Source organism: Homarus americanus, unplaced genomic scaffold (assembly GCF_018991925.1).
Source record: "Homarus americanus isolate GMGI-L3 unplaced genomic scaffold, GMGI_Hamer_2.0 scaffold22250, whole genome shotgun sequence".
Taxonomy (NCBI): domain Eukaryota; kingdom Metazoa; phylum Arthropoda; class Malacostraca; order Decapoda; family Nephropidae; genus Homarus; species Homarus americanus.
Genome location: NW_024741189.1, coordinates 2,390,653 through 2,408,000, shown reverse-complemented (window position 1 = coordinate 2,408,000; position 17,348 = coordinate 2,390,653). Strand labels below are relative to the sequence as shown.

The window sequence follows — 17,348 nt, the reverse complement described above, 5'->3', positions numbered from 1 at the left end:
TAACACACCCTCACCCCACCTGTAACACACCCTCCCTCACCTGTAACACACCCTCCCTCACCTGTAACACACCCCTGCACCTGTAACACACCCTCACCTCACCTGTAACACACCCTCACCTGTAACACACCCTCACCAGCTGTAACACACCCTCCCTCACCTGTCACCTCAACACACCCTCACCTCACCTGTAACACACCCTCCTCTCACCTGTAACACACCCTCACCTCACCTGTCCCTAACACACCCTCACCTCACCTGTAACACACCCCTCACCTCACCTGTAACACACCCTCACCTCACCTGCTCACCTGTACACACCCTCACCTCACCTGTAACACACACCAAACCTGTAACACACCCTCACCAAACCTGTAACACACCCCTCACCTCACCTGTAACACACCCTCACCTCACCTGTAACACACCATCACCTCACCTGTAACACACCCTCCTCTCACCTGCACACACCCTCACCTCACCTGTAACACACACCTCACCACCCTCACCTCACCTCACCTGTAACACACCCTCACCTCACCTGTAACACACCCTCACCTCACCTGTAACACACCCCTCACCTCACCTGTAACACACCTCACCTCACCTGTAACACACCCTCACCTCACCTGTAACACCCTCCACCTCACCTGTAACACACCCTCACCTCACCTGTAACACACCCCTCACCTCACCTGTAACACACCCTCACCTCACCTGTAACACACCCTCCCTCTCACCTGTAACACACCCCTCACCTGTACACACACCTCACCTGTCCCCTCTCACCTGTAACACACCCTCACCTCACCTGTAACACACCACCTCACCTGTAACACACCCCTCACCTCACCTGTAACACACCCTCACCTCACCTGTAACACACACCACACCCTCCTCTCACCTGTAACACACCCTCACCTCACCTGTAACACACCCTCCCTCACCTGTAACACACCCTCACCTGTAACACACCCTCACCTCACCTGTAACACCCTCCTCTCACCTGTAACACCCCTCACCTCACCTGTAACACCCTCCCCTCACCTGTCTCACCTGTAACACACCCTCACCTCACCTGTAAACACACCCCTCACCACCTGTAACACACCCTCACCTCACCTGTAACACACCTCACCTCACCTGTACCCACACCCTCACCTCACCTGTAACACACCTTCCCTCACCTGTAACACACCCTTCCCTCACCTGTAACACACCCTCCTCTCACCTGTCCCTCACCTCACCTGTAACACACCCCACCTCACCTGTAACACACCCTCACCTCACCTGTAACACACCCTCACCTCACCTGTAACACACCCTTCCCTCACCTGTAACACACCCTTCCCTCACCTGTAACACACCCTCCCCTCACCTGTAACACACCCTCACCTCACCTGTAACACACCCTCCTCACCTGTAACACACCCTCCCCTCACCTGTAACACACCCTCCTCACCTGTAACACACACCCTCCAACCACACCCTCCTCTCACCTGTAACACACCCTTCCCTCATCTGTAACACACCCTCACCTCACCTGTAACACACCCCTCACCTCACCTGTAACACACCCCTCCCTCACCTGTAACACACCTTCCCTCACCTGTACACCCTCACCTCACCTGTATCACACCCTCACCTCACCTGTAACACACCATACCTGTTATGACTCATACTCCACAAAACATTACCTGAACAAATCCGTTTCTGTTTTTTTTTCACTTTCATCATCGTAATAATAAATGAATAACAAAACATTACCTGAACAAATCCGTTTCTGTTTTTTTTTCACTTTCATCATCGTAATAATAAATGAATAATCTTTCAATATTGACCTAACTTGACCTCATGAAAGAGTCTTAATGATCTTCCTTTTACTTTATATTAGAAAATGTAAGATAAAAAGATATATTAATGTATAAGACCATTAATATATGGCGTATACTCACAACAGGCCAGAATTTTGGGATAGTAAGGAACTTGTGGTGTAACCGACCCAAACAATGTATTTTGAATATTAGGTAGTGTGTGTGTGTGTGGGGGAGGATATTACACACCATCTGTACAATATAACAAACAGAAAAAGAGACAGTAACACAAACAGGCACAAACATATAGACAGATAAACATGCAGTTACTTGAGCAGTATCTCACACTGTCCTCAGCTGCCTCACGCCAACTTATACGACTTTAAGGGCAAGATGGAAGTGTATCGGGGCTCCGGCCTTCCTACCACTGCCTCCCTCAACACTGACAACCTCCTGCCCAGGGGCGCCCGGCTCAAGAATACATCTACAGTGTATGGTACGTGGCTCTCTCTCTCTCTCACCATGCCTCTCTCTGTCACCACACCCTCTGTATATGAACCTCTGTCCTGCGTGGCAGTGAGAAATGACAGCACTCTCAGTGTCAAGACCTGACTGAATTACTCAGAATAGGCAAACTGTACTACTACAAGCTTTGTCAATAAATTTGTGAACCGTTAATCTCTCACCATGCCTCTCTCCCCCAGGGGTCGCCATCTACACAGGGGAGGAGACCAAGATGGCTCTCAACTCTAAGATGACCAGCAACAAGTTCTCCATTGTTGAGAAGTGAGTGTTTACACACACACACACACACACTGTTGAGAAGTGAGCGTTTACCTTGACACACACACACACACACACACACACACACACACACACACACTGCTTACTTATGGCACTCCATCGAAGTCAACGACGTTGCTCCAGATGAGATGATTGATGAGTTGTGTTATCCCTCTGATGCCACCGTAGATGACTATGGAGTCCAATCCTGGAGGCGCAGATCTTGTTGCATAAGTGACAGGGATGTTGTTCATTCAGAGTAATTATGCCTTGAGCCCTCTGATGTCGTTGGGCTAGTTTAGTAGCTCTCGTTTGGTTCAGTGAGGTGTCAAAGTGTTTCCGCTCCTCTATGGCATGTTGAGTCGCCATAAGGAACAGTCTGAGGCGAGTTGCTCCAGTGAATTTGGTTGTATATTACAGCACTTGAGTAGAGTGTTAGAGAGGTCCTTAAATCTCTTTTTCTGTCCTCCCACCGAGCGGCTTCCATGTGAGATCTTGCCATATAATATTTGTCCTGGAAGCCGGTGGTCTGGCATCCTGATAACATGTCCAAGCCAGCGCAAGTGTCATTTGGCTAGCAGAGTTTCTTCATGAGTCACTCTATCTTCCCAGGATATTCCAAAGATACGCTTAAAGCGTCTAGTGTGGAAGTTTTCCAAGATTTGGATAAGGCGTTTGTACGGAGTCCAGGTTTCTGGGGCATATAATAATGTAGATATAGAGACCGCGAGATAAGCTGCAGTCTTCGTTCCATATTTGAGGTCATTGTTGAGAAAGACTCTTGTTCTCAAACGTCCAAATGCAGCTGAGCTAAATTGAATCTGGTTTGAATTTCCATATCCAGTGAGCAGGTGGGTGTGAGAGTGCTACCAAGGTACTTAAACTGGTTTACTATTTTGATAGGGTCTCCATTAATGTAGAATTGTGATGCTTCTATTGGTGGAACAATGGGCTGGACAAAAATCTCAGTCTTCTGAGTGTTAATTTGCAAACCAAGCGAGCTGTAAATACCTGAGATCACGTCCAGTGCACGTTACATAGATTCTCTGTTATGTGTCATTATTGCACAGTCATCTGCATAATGTAGTTCTGTGACCCGAGTTGTTAAGGTCTTTGTGTAGGCATCAAGACGTTGTGCTACAGCCAGCAAAAAGATGTTAAACAACACAGGTGCCAGCACACAACCCTGTTTTACGCCCATTTGGACACTAAATGGTTCTGACTGCACACCACCCACAGGTACCCGGGCTTGCATTCCATCATGCATCTGGCGGACGATGTTTAAAAATCTTGGTGGATCATCGACCCTCTCCAACATAGTCCACAAATGTTTTCTAACCTAACCATATATAATTTAAACCTAACTTAACCCAAAGTAAAAAACTTAACTAAAAGAACTGGTCAGATCACTGGCTTGTTTTAGCTTAGATTTACTTTTGTAAGATAGATCATGATATATTAAGATGAAGTAAATTTGGTAGTTTAAATCAGGTTTAAGTTAATATAGGTTAATATAGGTCAGAACAGTTCAGAATAGTTGAGGATGGGTGAAGGTCGCCCACGATATGTCAGGATATATCAGGATAGGGAAGGATAGATGACAATAGATAACAATAGGTAAGGATAGGTCAGAATAGATGACAATAGATAACAATAGGTAAGGATAGGTCAGAATAGATGAAGACAGATCAGAATAGATTAGGATACATCAGGATAGGTCAGGATAGGTCAGAGTAGATCAAGATAGGTGGGGCTAGATCAATTTAGGTCAGAGCAGATCAAAATAGATCAGGATGTATCAGGATACATCAGGATAGGTCAGGGTACATCAGGATAGGTCATGATAGGCCAGGATACATCAAGATAGGTCAAAATACATCAGGATAGGTCAGGATACATCAGGACAGGTCAGGATACATCAGGATATGTCAGGATACATAAGGATAGGTCAGAGTACATCAGGATGTGTCAGGATACATCAGGATAGGTCAGGATAGGTCAGGATACATCAAGATAGGTCAAAATACATCAGGATAGGTCAGGATACATCAGGACAGGTCAGGACACATCAGGATACATCAGGATAGGTCAGGATACATCAGGATAGGTCAGGATACATCAGGATAGGTCAGGATACATCAGGATACACCAGGATAGGTCAGGATACATCAGGATAGGTCAGGATACATCAGGATAGGTCAGGATACATCAGGATACATCAGGATAGGTCAGGATACATCAGGATATATATATAGGTCAGGATACATCAGATAACAGATAGGTGATACACTGTGATAGCCAGGATACATCAGATAGGTCAGGATACATAAGGATACATCAGATAGTCACATACATCAGGATAGGTCAGGATACATCAGGATACACCAGAGGATAGGTCAGGATACACCAGGATACATCAGGATAGGTCAGGATACATCAGGATAGGCCAGTATACATCAGGATAGGTCAGGATAGGTCAGGATACATCAGGATAGGTCAGGATACATCAGGATACATCAGGATAGGTCAGGATACATCAGGATAGGTCAGGATACATCAGGATAGGTCAGGATACATCAGGATAGGCCAGTATACATCAGGATAGGTCAGGATAGGTCAGGATACATCAGGATAGGTCAGGATACATCAGGATAGGTCAGGATAGGTCAGGATAGGTCAGGATACATCATGATAAGTCAGGATAGGTCAGGACTTGTCAAATTCATCAGTGACCTTAACGGGATTTTCTTGTTCAGGTCAATGAACTCTTTCCTCGCCTTCTTCATGGTGCTGCTGCTGGTGGAGGTCACGGTGTGCACAACCCTCAAGTACTACCTCTATGGCAACGACGTCAGCAGTAAGTACGGCCTCTATGGCAACGACGTCAGCAGTAAGTACGACCTCTATGGCAACGACGTCAGCAGTAAGTATGGCCTCTGTGGCAACGACGTCAGCAGTAAGTACGACCTCTATGGCAACGACGTCAGCAGTAAGTACGACCTCTATGGCAACGATGTCAGCAGTAAGTACGACCTCTATGGCAACGACGTCAGCAGTAAGTATGGCCTCTGTGGCAACGACGTCAGCAGTAAGTACGACCTCTATGGCAACGACGTCAGCAGTAAGTACGACCTCTATGGCAACGACGTCAGCAGTAAGTACGACCTCTATGGCAACGATGTCAGCAGTAAGTACGACCTCTATGGCAACGACGTCAGCAGTAAGTACGGCCTCTGTGGCAACGACGTCAGCAGTAAGTAAGGACCTCTGGTCACACGTCGTCGATGTCAGCAGTAAGTAGAGAAAAAAAAGTCAGTCGCCACTATCGAGACGTTCAGCAGCTAGAGGCGACGACCACTAGCTCAGTCCACCCCATTAAAGGTAACTAAAGAAAACGGATTAAACTCAATTGATAGACCATAAATTTTTACACTCACTAATAACTCAAGTAGGTCTGTAGGAGATTCTGAAGTATTATATTACATGTTCATTTTTAATAACGTGTGTAATTACTAGTTCTTTATATCACACGAAAGCTGGTTTAAAAAATTAATAATCCTTGTCTGTATTGCACATGAAATTTAAGGAACGCTTGTTGGAACAGAGAAATGGCGATCTTAATGTTTTCTGCATGCAAAAGTAATTAATAATTATCGTAAGCTGAATATAAGTTGCCCCGCACAATAAATATACAGCGGTCTAGCAGAAGGAAGAGAACGTGTGAACTCATTTAAAACCAGACTTGACCAAAACTGGCGCAGGTACAATTAGGAGCCAGTACAGTACATGCCCAGTACTTGCCACCATTGCGTAAGAGAGAGCCAGTACATGCCAACAGTGCGTAAGAGAGAGCCAGTACATACCAACAGTGCATAACAGAGACAGTACTTGCCAACAGTGTGTAACACTGTAACAGAGACGTGACCGACCGCCCTAGTGGCTAACAAACCGGTCAGTGGTGAAGAGGATTAAAGTTAACAATTTACAGTAGCGCATTCATCCCGCTTGACAAGGAGGACGAGTCATATAACCATTTACTTCCTTCACCTTTGATTCAAATGTCAGTCAGTGCAATTATGTAACCATTTATAAATACTTGAATGATTGGGAATTGTATCCACATTGAAAAGTGAAAGTTGGTCCCACAAGTATGGCGACACACTAGGGGTGGTGGGTACACGTTACACAAATGTAGGCCTTTCTCTACACGAGGAGGAAGCATGACCGCCTCTGTACTTAACCTCCTCCACTTCTCCAACACCAAGTTCAGTACCTATTTAAACCTGGGTGGACTGGTAGTACACGAACCAGCGACTCTTGAGGTAGGAAGCGAGTGCTGTATCCATTCAGCCGCCTCACTTGTATATTTACGTTCATAGACATCAGAATAATGCAATTGTGATGAGTAAAGAACGAGTCACCACAGGGTCATACTCCAGGTAGGGACGCCTCAAGGTAATGCTCCGGGTAGGGACGCCTCAAGGTTATGCTCCGGGTAGGGACGCCTCAGGGTTATGCTCCGGGTAGGGACGCCTCAGGGTTATGCTCCGGGTAGGGATGCCTCAAGGTATTGCTCCAGGTAGGGACGCCTCATGGTTATGCTCCGGGTAGGGATGCCTCAAGGTTAGGATCCGGGAAGGGACGCCTCAGGGTTATGCTCCGGGTAGGGACGCCTCGTGGTTATGCTCCGGGTAGGGACGCCTCGGTATTGCTCCAGGTAGGGACGCCATGGTTATGCTCGGGTAGGATGCCTCAAGGTTGGGATCGGGTAAGCCTAGGATGCCCGGGTAGGGACGCCTCAGGTTATGCTCCGGGTAGGGACGCCTCATGGCTATGCTCCGGGTAGGGATGCGGAAGGTATTGCTCCAGGTAGGGACGCCTCAAGGTTATGCTCCGGGTAGGGACGCCTCATGGTTATGCTCCAGGTAGGGACGCCTCAAGGTTATGCTCCGGGTAGGAACGCCTCAAGGTAATGCTCCGGGTAGGAACGCCTCAAGGTAATAAGAACATTTATTATTTATTATTATTATTATTATTATTATTATTATTATTATTATTATTATTATTATTTTTATTACATTTTCGCCACCCAGGCCCCGATGTGGGTCAGTGACCTGTGTCCGGTTGGGCTACTCCCCGTAAAAAAAAAAGTTAGACAGAAGAAGAGCCACCCCAGATATGAGAGCAGTATTCCAAGTTAGGACGAATGAATCCCTTATATACTTGAAGCAACTGCTCAGGAGTGAAGTAGCTACGGCATCTGTACAGCATTCCCAGCTTTCGGGAGGCAGCTTTAGCAATGTTGTGGATGTGTGGCTTCAAAGAATCGCCATGCTAAAGAATCACCATGCTAAAGAATCACCATGTTAAAGAATCACCATGCTAAAGAATCGCCATGCTAAAGAATCACCATGCTAAAGAATCGCCATGCTAAAGAATCACCATGTTAAAGAATCGCCATGTTAAAGAATCACCATGTTAAAGAATCACCATGCTAAAGAATCACCATGCTGAAGAATCACCATGCTGAAGAATCACCATGCTGAAGAATCACCATGTTAAAAAATCACCATGTTAAAGAATCACCATGCTAAAGAATCACCATGTTAAAGAATCACCATGTTAAAGAATCACCATGCTAAAGAATCACCATGCTAAAGAATCACCATGTTAAAGAATCACCATGCTAAAGAATCACCATGTAAAAGAATCACCATGTAAAAGAATCACCACGTTAAAGAATCACCATGCTAAAGAATCACCATGCTAAAGAATCACCATGCTAAAGAATCACCATGCTAAAGAATCACCATGTTAAAGAATCACCATGCTAAAGAATCACCATGCTAAAGAATCACCATGCTAAAGAATCACCATGTTAAAGAATCACCACACTAAAGAATCACCATGTTAAAGAATCACCATGTTAAAGAATCACCATGCTAAAGAATCACCATGCTAAAGCATCACCATGTTAAAGAATCACCATGTTAAAGAATCACCATGTTAAAGAATCACCATGTTAAAGAATCACCATGCTAAAGAATCACCATGCTAAAGAATCACCATGCTAAAGAATCACCATGCTAAAGAATCACCATGCTAAAGAATCACCATGCTAAAGAATCACCATGCTAAAGAATCACCATGCTAAAGAATCACCATGTTAAAGAATCACCATCTTAAACCATCACATTGTTAAACCATCACCGTGTTAAACCATCACCGTGTTAAACCATCATCATGTTAAACCATCGCCACGTTAAACCATCACCATGTTAAACCATCACCATGTTAAACCATCACCATGTTAAACCATCACCATGTTAAACCATCACCATGTTAAACCATCACCACGTTAAAACATCACCGTGTTAAACCATCACCGTGTTAAACCATCACCACGTTAAACCATCACCACGTTAAACCATCACCATGTTAAACCATCACCACGTTAAACCATCACCATGTTAAACCATCACCGTGTTAAACCATCACCACGTTAAACCATCACCATGTTAAACCATCACCATGTTAAACCATCACCACGTTAAACCATCACCATGTTAAACCATCACCATGTTAAACCATCACCATCTTAAACCATCATATTGTTAAACCATCACCGTGTTAAACCATCATCATCCTAAACCATCACCATGTTACATCATCACCATGTTAAACCATCATGTTAAATCGTCACCATGTTAAACCATCATGTTAAACCATCACCATGTTAAACCATGTTAAACCATCATGTTAAACCATCACCATGTTAAACCATCTTAAGTGTTAAACCATCACCATGTTAAGCCATCACCATGTTAAATCATCATAGTGTTAAGCCATCACCCAAGTAAACCATCACCGTGTTAAGCCATCACCATGTTAAGCCATCACCATGTTAAGCCATCACCGTGTTAAACCATCACCATGTTAAGCCATCACCGTGTTAAACCATCACCGTGTTAAACCATCACCATCTTAAACCATCATATTGTTAAACCATCACCGTGTTAAACCATCACCGTGTTAAACCATCACCGTGTTAAACCATCACCGTGTTAAACCATCACCGTGTTAAACCATCACCGTGTTAAACCATCACCATGTTAAACCATCACCGTGTTAAACCATCACCGTGTTAAACCATCACCGTGTTAAACATCCTGTTAAACCATCACCATGTTAAGCCATCACCATGTTAAGCCGTCGCAAGCCATCACCACGCTAGCCATCACCACGTTGAAACCATCACGTTAAGCCACATCACCGTGTTAAACCATCACCATGTTAAACCATCACCGTGTTATACCATCACCGTGTTAAACCATCACCGTGTTAAGCCATCACCGTGTTAAGCCCATCACCATCCAAACCATCACCATGTTAAACCATCATGTTAAACCATCACCGTGTTAAACCATCACCATGTTAAACCATCACCATGTTAAGCCATCACCATCTTAAACCATCATATTGTTAAGCCATCTGCATCTTAAGCAAATTATTGTTAAACCATCACCGTGTTAAACCATCTGCGTGTTAAGCCATCACCGTGTTAAACCATCACCGTGTTAAGCCATCACCATGTTAAGCCATCACCGTGTTAAACCATCATATGTTAAACCATCATATTGACCATCACCGTGTTAAGCCATGCATGTTAAGCCATTCACCATGTTAAGCCATCACCATGTTAAACCATCACCATGTTAAGCCATCACCATGTTAAACCGTCACCGTGTTAAACCATCACCACGCTAAACCATAACCACGTTAAACCATCACCATGTTAAACCATCACCGTGTTAAACCATCACCGTGTTAAACCATCACCATGTTAAACCATCACCGTGTTAAACCATCACCACGTTAAACCATCACCGCGTTAAACCATCACCATGTTAAACCATCACCGTGTTAAACCATCCCATGTTAAACCATCACCATGTTAAACCATCACCATGTTAAACCGTCACCGTGTTAAACCATCACGCTAAACCATAACCGTTAAACCATCACCATTAAACCATCACCGTGTTAAACCATCACCATGTTAAACCGTCACCGTGTTAAACCATCACCACGTTAAACCATCACCGTGTTAAACCATCACATGTTAAACCGTCACCGTGTTAAACCATCACCACGTTAAACCATCACCATTAAACCATCACCGTTAAACCATTACCGTGTTAAACCATCACCATGTTAAACCATCACCATGTTAAATCATCACTGTGTTAAACCATCACCGTGTTAAACATCACCGTGTTAAACCATCACCATGTTTAAATCATCATGTTAAACCATCACCGTGTTAAACCATCACCGTGTTAAACCATCACCATGTTAAACCGTCACCGTGTTAAACCATCACCACGTTAAACCATCGCCACGTTAAACCATCGCCACGTTAAACCATCGCCACGTTAAACCATCACCGTGTTAAACCAGGTAGGCTGTGGTACCTGGGTCAGCCCCACCCCATACAGTGAGGTGTACCAAGATGGCTTCTCCTTCTCGTCATCTTCAGCTACATCATCCCTATCTCCTCTCGTCTCGCTGGGTACGTCTGTTGTTGTTCTTGGTGCCACCAACCATACAGTGAGGTGTACCAAGATGGCTTCTCCTTCTCGTCATCTTCAGCTACATCATCCCTATCTCCCTCTACGTCTCGCTGGGTACGTCTGTTGTTGTTCTTGGTGCACCAACCATACAGTGAGGTGTACCAAGTGGCTTCTCCTTCCTCGTCATCTTCAGCTACATCATCCCTATCTCCTCTACGTCTCGCTGGGTACGTCTGTTGTTGTTCTTGGTGCCACCAACCATACAGTGAGTGTACCAAGATGGCTTCTCCTTCCTCGTCATCTTCAGCTACATCATCCCTATCTCCCTCTCCGTCTCGCTGGGTACGTCTGTTGCTGCTCTTGGTACCAACCATACAGTGAGGTTACCAAGATGGCTTCTCCTTCCTCGTCATCTTCAGCTACATCATCCCTATCTCCCTCTCGTCTCGCTGGGTACGTCTGTTGCTGCTCTTGGTGCCACCAACCATACAGTGAGTGTACCAAGATGGCCTCCTTCCTCGTCATCTTCAGCTACATCATCCCTATCTCCCTCTCGTCTCGCTGGGATACGTCTGTTGTTGTTCTTGGTGCCACCAACCATACAGTGAAGTGTACCAAGATGGCTTCTCCTTCTCGTCATCTTCAGCTACATCATCCCTATCTCCCTCTACGTCTCCTGGGTACGTCTGTTGCTGCTCTTGGTGCCACCAACCATACAGTGGTGTACCAAGATGGCTTCTCCTTCCTCGTCATCTTCAGCTACATCATCCCTATCTCCCTCTACGTCTCGCTGGGTACGTCTGTTGCTGCTCTTGGTGCCACCAACCATACAGTGAGGTGTACCAAGATGGCTTCTCCTTCCTCGTCATCTTCAGCTACATCATCCCTATCTCCCTCTACGTCTCGCTGGGTACGTCTGTTGCTGCTCTTGGTGCCACCAACCATACAGTGAGGTTACCAAGATGGCTTCTCCTTCCTCGTCATCTTCAGCTACATCATCCCTATCTCCTCTACGTCTCGCTGGGTACGTCTGTTGCTGCTTTCTTGGTGCCACCAACCATACAGTGAGGTGTACCAAGATGGCTTCTCCTTCCTCGTCATCTTCAGCTACATCATCCCTATCTCCCTCTACGTCTCGCTGGGTACGTCTGTTGCTGCTCTTGGTGCCACCAACCATACAGTGAGGTTTACCAAGATGGCTTCTCCTTCCTCGTCATCTTCAGCTACATCATCCCTATCTCCCTCTACGTCTCGCTGGGTACGTCTGTTGCTGCTCTTGGTGCCTCCCATACAGTGAGGTGTACCAAGATGGCCTCCTTCCTCGTCATCTTCAGCTACATCATCCCTATCTCCCTCTACGTCTCGCTGGGTACGTCTGTTGCTGCTCTTGTGCCACCAACCATACGATGGTGCCAGATGGCTTCTCCTTCCTCGTCATCTTCAGCTACATCATCCCTATCTCCTCTACGTCTCGCTGGGTACGTCTGTTGCTTGCTCTTGGTGCCACCAACCATACAGTGAGGTGTACCAGATGGCTTCTCCTTCCTGCATCTTCAGCTACATCATCCTATCTCCCTCTACGTCTCGCTGGGTACGTCTGTTGCTGCTCTTGGTGGTGGTGTTGTTGTTGTTTGTTTGTTCATGGTTGTGGTGGTGTTGTTGTTGTTGTTATTGTTGTTGTTGTTGTTCATGGTTGTGGTGGTGTTGTTGTTGTTGTTCATGGTTGTGGTGGTGTTATTGTTGTTGTTGTTCATGGTTGTGGTGGTGTTATTGTTGTTGTTGTTGTTCATGGTTGTGGTGGTGTTATTGTTGATGTTGTTGTTCATGGTTGTGGTATTGTTGTTTATTTGTTGTTATTATTTGTTGTTGTTGTTCATGGTTTGTGGTGTTATTGTTGTTGTTGTTCATGGTTGTGGTTGTGTTATGTTGATGTTTGTTGTTCATGGTTGTGGTGGTATTGTTGTTATTATTGTGTTGTTGTTGTTGTTCATGGTTTGTGGTGGTGTTGTTGTTATTGTTCATGGTTGTGGTAGTGTTATTATTGATGTTGTTGTTCATGGTTTTTGGTGGTGTTATTGTTGTTGTTCATGGTTGTGGTGGTGTTAGTGTTGATGTTGTTTTTCCATGGTTGTGGTGGTGTTGTTGTTGTTGTTGTTGTTATTTGTTGTTGTTTCATGGTTTGTGTTGGTGTTGTTGTTGTTGTTCGTAGTTGTGGTATGTTATTGTTGATGTTGTTGTTCATGGTTGTGGTGGTGTTATTGTTGTTGTTGTGTTCTTGTTGTTACTGTTGTTTTTTGTTGTTATTGTTGGTTGCTGTTTATTGTTTTTATATTATTATTACAATTATTATTATTATTATTATTTTATATATATATATATATATATATATATATATATATATATATATATATATATATATATATATATATATATATTTCATGGGCCAATAAGGCACGTGGACTTCTAAATACAATCAGCACCTCAACCTGCCAGGATTCGAACCCGGCCCACGAGCCATGACTGTGACCGGGAACTCTAACCGCTGGACCACCACCGGCTCTGTGGGCCGTGGGCTCGAATCAGGCAGGTTAGTATATATATATATATATATATATATATATATATATATATATATATATATATATATATATATATATATATATATATATATATATAGGATCGCCCTCCAGGGGCAGCTCATTCGCTAGGCCACATTGAGACGCCACCCTCCGGGAGCTCCACATTGTCTCACTGTTCAGTCCCAAAACTTCTTCTTCCATCAATATTTCATTAACGGTTTATGTAAGTTTCACTACAACAGTACAGCAAAGTATATTTTTTAGCATTAAACTGTTATTATTTTATTGTCTCATCATCACTACATATAACACCATCCATCATCACTACATATAGCAACATCCATCATCATTACATATAACACCATCCATCATCACCACATATAACACCATCCATCATCACTACATATAACACCATCCATCATCACTACATATAGCAACATCCATCATCATTACATATAACACCATCCATCATCACTACATATAACACCATCCATCATCACTACATATAACACACCCATCATCACCACATATAACACCACCCATCATACTACATATATACCATCATCATCACCACATATAACACCATCCATCATCACTACATATAACACCATCCATCATCACTGCATATAACACCATTCATCATCACTACATATAACACCAACCATCATCACTACATATAACACCACCCATCATCACTACATATAACACCATCCATCATCACTACATATAACACCACTCATCATCACTACATAAAACAACATCCATCCTCACTACATATAACACCATCACCCATCATCACTACATATAACACCATCCATCATCACTACATATAACACCACCCATCATCACTACATATAACACCATCCATCATCACTACATATAACACCATCCATCATCACTACATATAGCACCACCCATCATCACTACATATAACACCATCCATCATCACTACATATAACACCACCCATCATCACTACATATAACACCATCCATCATCACTACATATAACATCATCCATCATCACTACATATAACACCACCCATCATTACTAGATATAACACCATCCATCATCACTACATATAACATCATCCATCATCACTACATATAACACCACCCATCATTACTACATATAACACCACCCATCATCACTACATATAACACCATCCATCATCACTACATATAACACCATCCATCATCACTACATATAACACCATCCATCATCACTACATATAACACCATCCATCATCACTACATATAACACCACCCATCATCACTACATATAACACCACCCATCATCACTACAGATTGGTAAAGTAGTTTCCGAGATTCTCGTGCGGACACACACACACACACACACACACACACACACACACACACAAAGGCATACTTCTTTATCCAATATATATATATATATGCTGATATATATATGCAAGGTAGTAGGTATATGCTAATAACCACAAGGAAAGAAGAAAACACGAAGTTCCCAAGCGCTTTCGTGTAATTCACATCTTCAGGGGTGAGTACAGACTAAAGAGAAATACAAATCAAGGTGTATATATACAGAGGAGGGTGAGACCAGGTCCATATTGGTCAGGTATTAAGTAATGACCCTACTAATCTTTAAATAGCACACAACGGTTGGTGGTCAGGTCAGAGGGTAAGGTGACCCAACCTTCTCACCTGGTTACAAATCTTCTTAATTACAAAATTGTCCAGTTTGTACATGCCATTACTCAAATTCATGTTGACTGCTTCGGTATGTTTAATAAGACTAGATTCTATGATGTTCCTACTATCAATTGAAATACAAGGTAATATTGAGGAGGCATTATCCCAGTCAATACAATGCTTGTTATCCCTCAAATGAACAAACAGAGCATTGGATTCCTGGCCTGTCCTAACACTGTATTTGTGTTGTTTAATTCTAGTTGTAAGATATATACTTTAAACAATGATAACTTTGCTTTCCTAGTCGTTAAAAAAAAAAATAATCCAAACTTTATCCCAGCTGCTCTTCATCCTCTTACCCACTGCCTTTATCCACACTATCCCTCTAACACACCTCCTTTATCCACACTATCCCTCTAACACACCTCCTTTATCCACACTATCCCTCTAACACACCTCCTTTATCCACACTATCCCTCTAACACACCTCCTTTATCCACACTATCCCTCTAACACACCTTCTTTATCCACACTATCCCTCTAACACACCTCCTTTATCCACACTATCCCTCTAACACACCTTCTTTATCCACACTATCCCTCTAACACACCTCCTTTATCCACACTATCCCTCTAACACACCTTCTTTATCCACACTATCCCTCTAACACACCTCCTTTATCCACACTATCCCTCTAACACACCTCCTTTATCCACACTATCCCTCTAACACACCTTCTTTATCCACACTATCCCTCTAACACACCTCCTTTATCCACACTATCCCTCTAACACACCTTCTTTATCCACACTATCCCTCTAACACACCTCCTTTATCCACACTATCCCTCTAACACACCTCCTTTATCCACACTATCCCTCTAACACACCTCCTTTATCCACACTATCCCTCTAACACACCTCCTTTATCCACACTATCCCTCTAACACCTCCTTTATCCACTATCCCTCTAACACACCTCCTTTATCCACACTATCCCTGTAACACACCTTCTTTATCCACACTATCCCTCTAACTTACACCTCCTTTATCCCCACTATCCCTCCTAACACACCTTCTTTATCCCCTCTAACACACCTCCTTTATCCACTATCCCTCTAACACACCTCCTTTATCCACACTATCCCTCTAACACATCTCCTTTATCCACACTATCCCCCTAATACGCCCCTTTATCCACACTATCCTCAACACACACCTCCTTTATCCACACACTATCCCTCTAACACCTCCTTTATCCACACTATCCTCTTACCACCTTTATCCACACTATCCCTCTAACACACCTCCTTTATCCACTATCCACTCCTAACACACCCCCTTTATCCACACTATCCCTCTTACCCTGCCTTTATCCACTATCCCTCTAATACACCTCCTTTATCCACTATCCCTCTAACACACCTCCTTTATCCACACTATCCTCCTAACACACCTGCTTTATCCACACTATCCTCCCCTACTTACACTTCTATTTATCCACACTATCCCTCTAACACACCTCCTTTATCCACACTATCCTCTGCTTACACCTTCTTTATCACACCTATCCCTCTTTTACCTCCTTTATCCACTATCCCTCTAACACACCTTCTTTATCCACACTATCCCTCCTAACCCCACACCTCCTTTATCCACACTGTCCTCTAACACACACCTCCTTTATCCACTATCCCTCTTACCCCACTGCCTTTATCCACACTATCCCAACACACCTCCTTTATCCACACTATCCTCTAACACACCCCTTTATCCACACTGTCCTCTTACCCTGCCTTTATCCACACTATCCCTCCTAACACACCTCCTTTATCCACTATCTCCTAACACCTCCTTTATCCACACTATCCCCTAACACCTTCTTTATCCACTATCCTCTACCTCCTTTATCCCACACACTATCCCTCTAA

At 43.9% G+C, this 17,348-nt stretch overlaps 1 protein-coding gene across 6 annotated transcripts in view; it reads left to right on the top strand.

The window, feature by feature from the left end:
- Positions 1-17,348, top strand: part of LOC121875723 (phospholipid-transporting ATPase IF-like) — an 85,494-nt gene that overhangs the window by 14,826 nt on the left and 53,320 nt on the right. For all 6 annotated transcript variants that reach the window (XR_006090657.1, XR_006090658.1, XR_006090656.1 and 3 more), the window contains exons 7-9: positions 2,172-2,310; positions 2,519-2,600; positions 5,354-5,454. Coding sequence is in view for 3 of the 6 variants with exons in the window: in XM_042380372.1 (XP_042236306.1) it covers positions 2,172-2,310; positions 2,519-2,600; positions 5,354-5,454 (322 nt within the window). In the remaining 3 variants the exon portion in view is untranslated. The remainder of the gene's footprint in view (positions 1-2,171; positions 2,311-2,518; positions 2,601-5,353; positions 5,455-17,348) is intronic.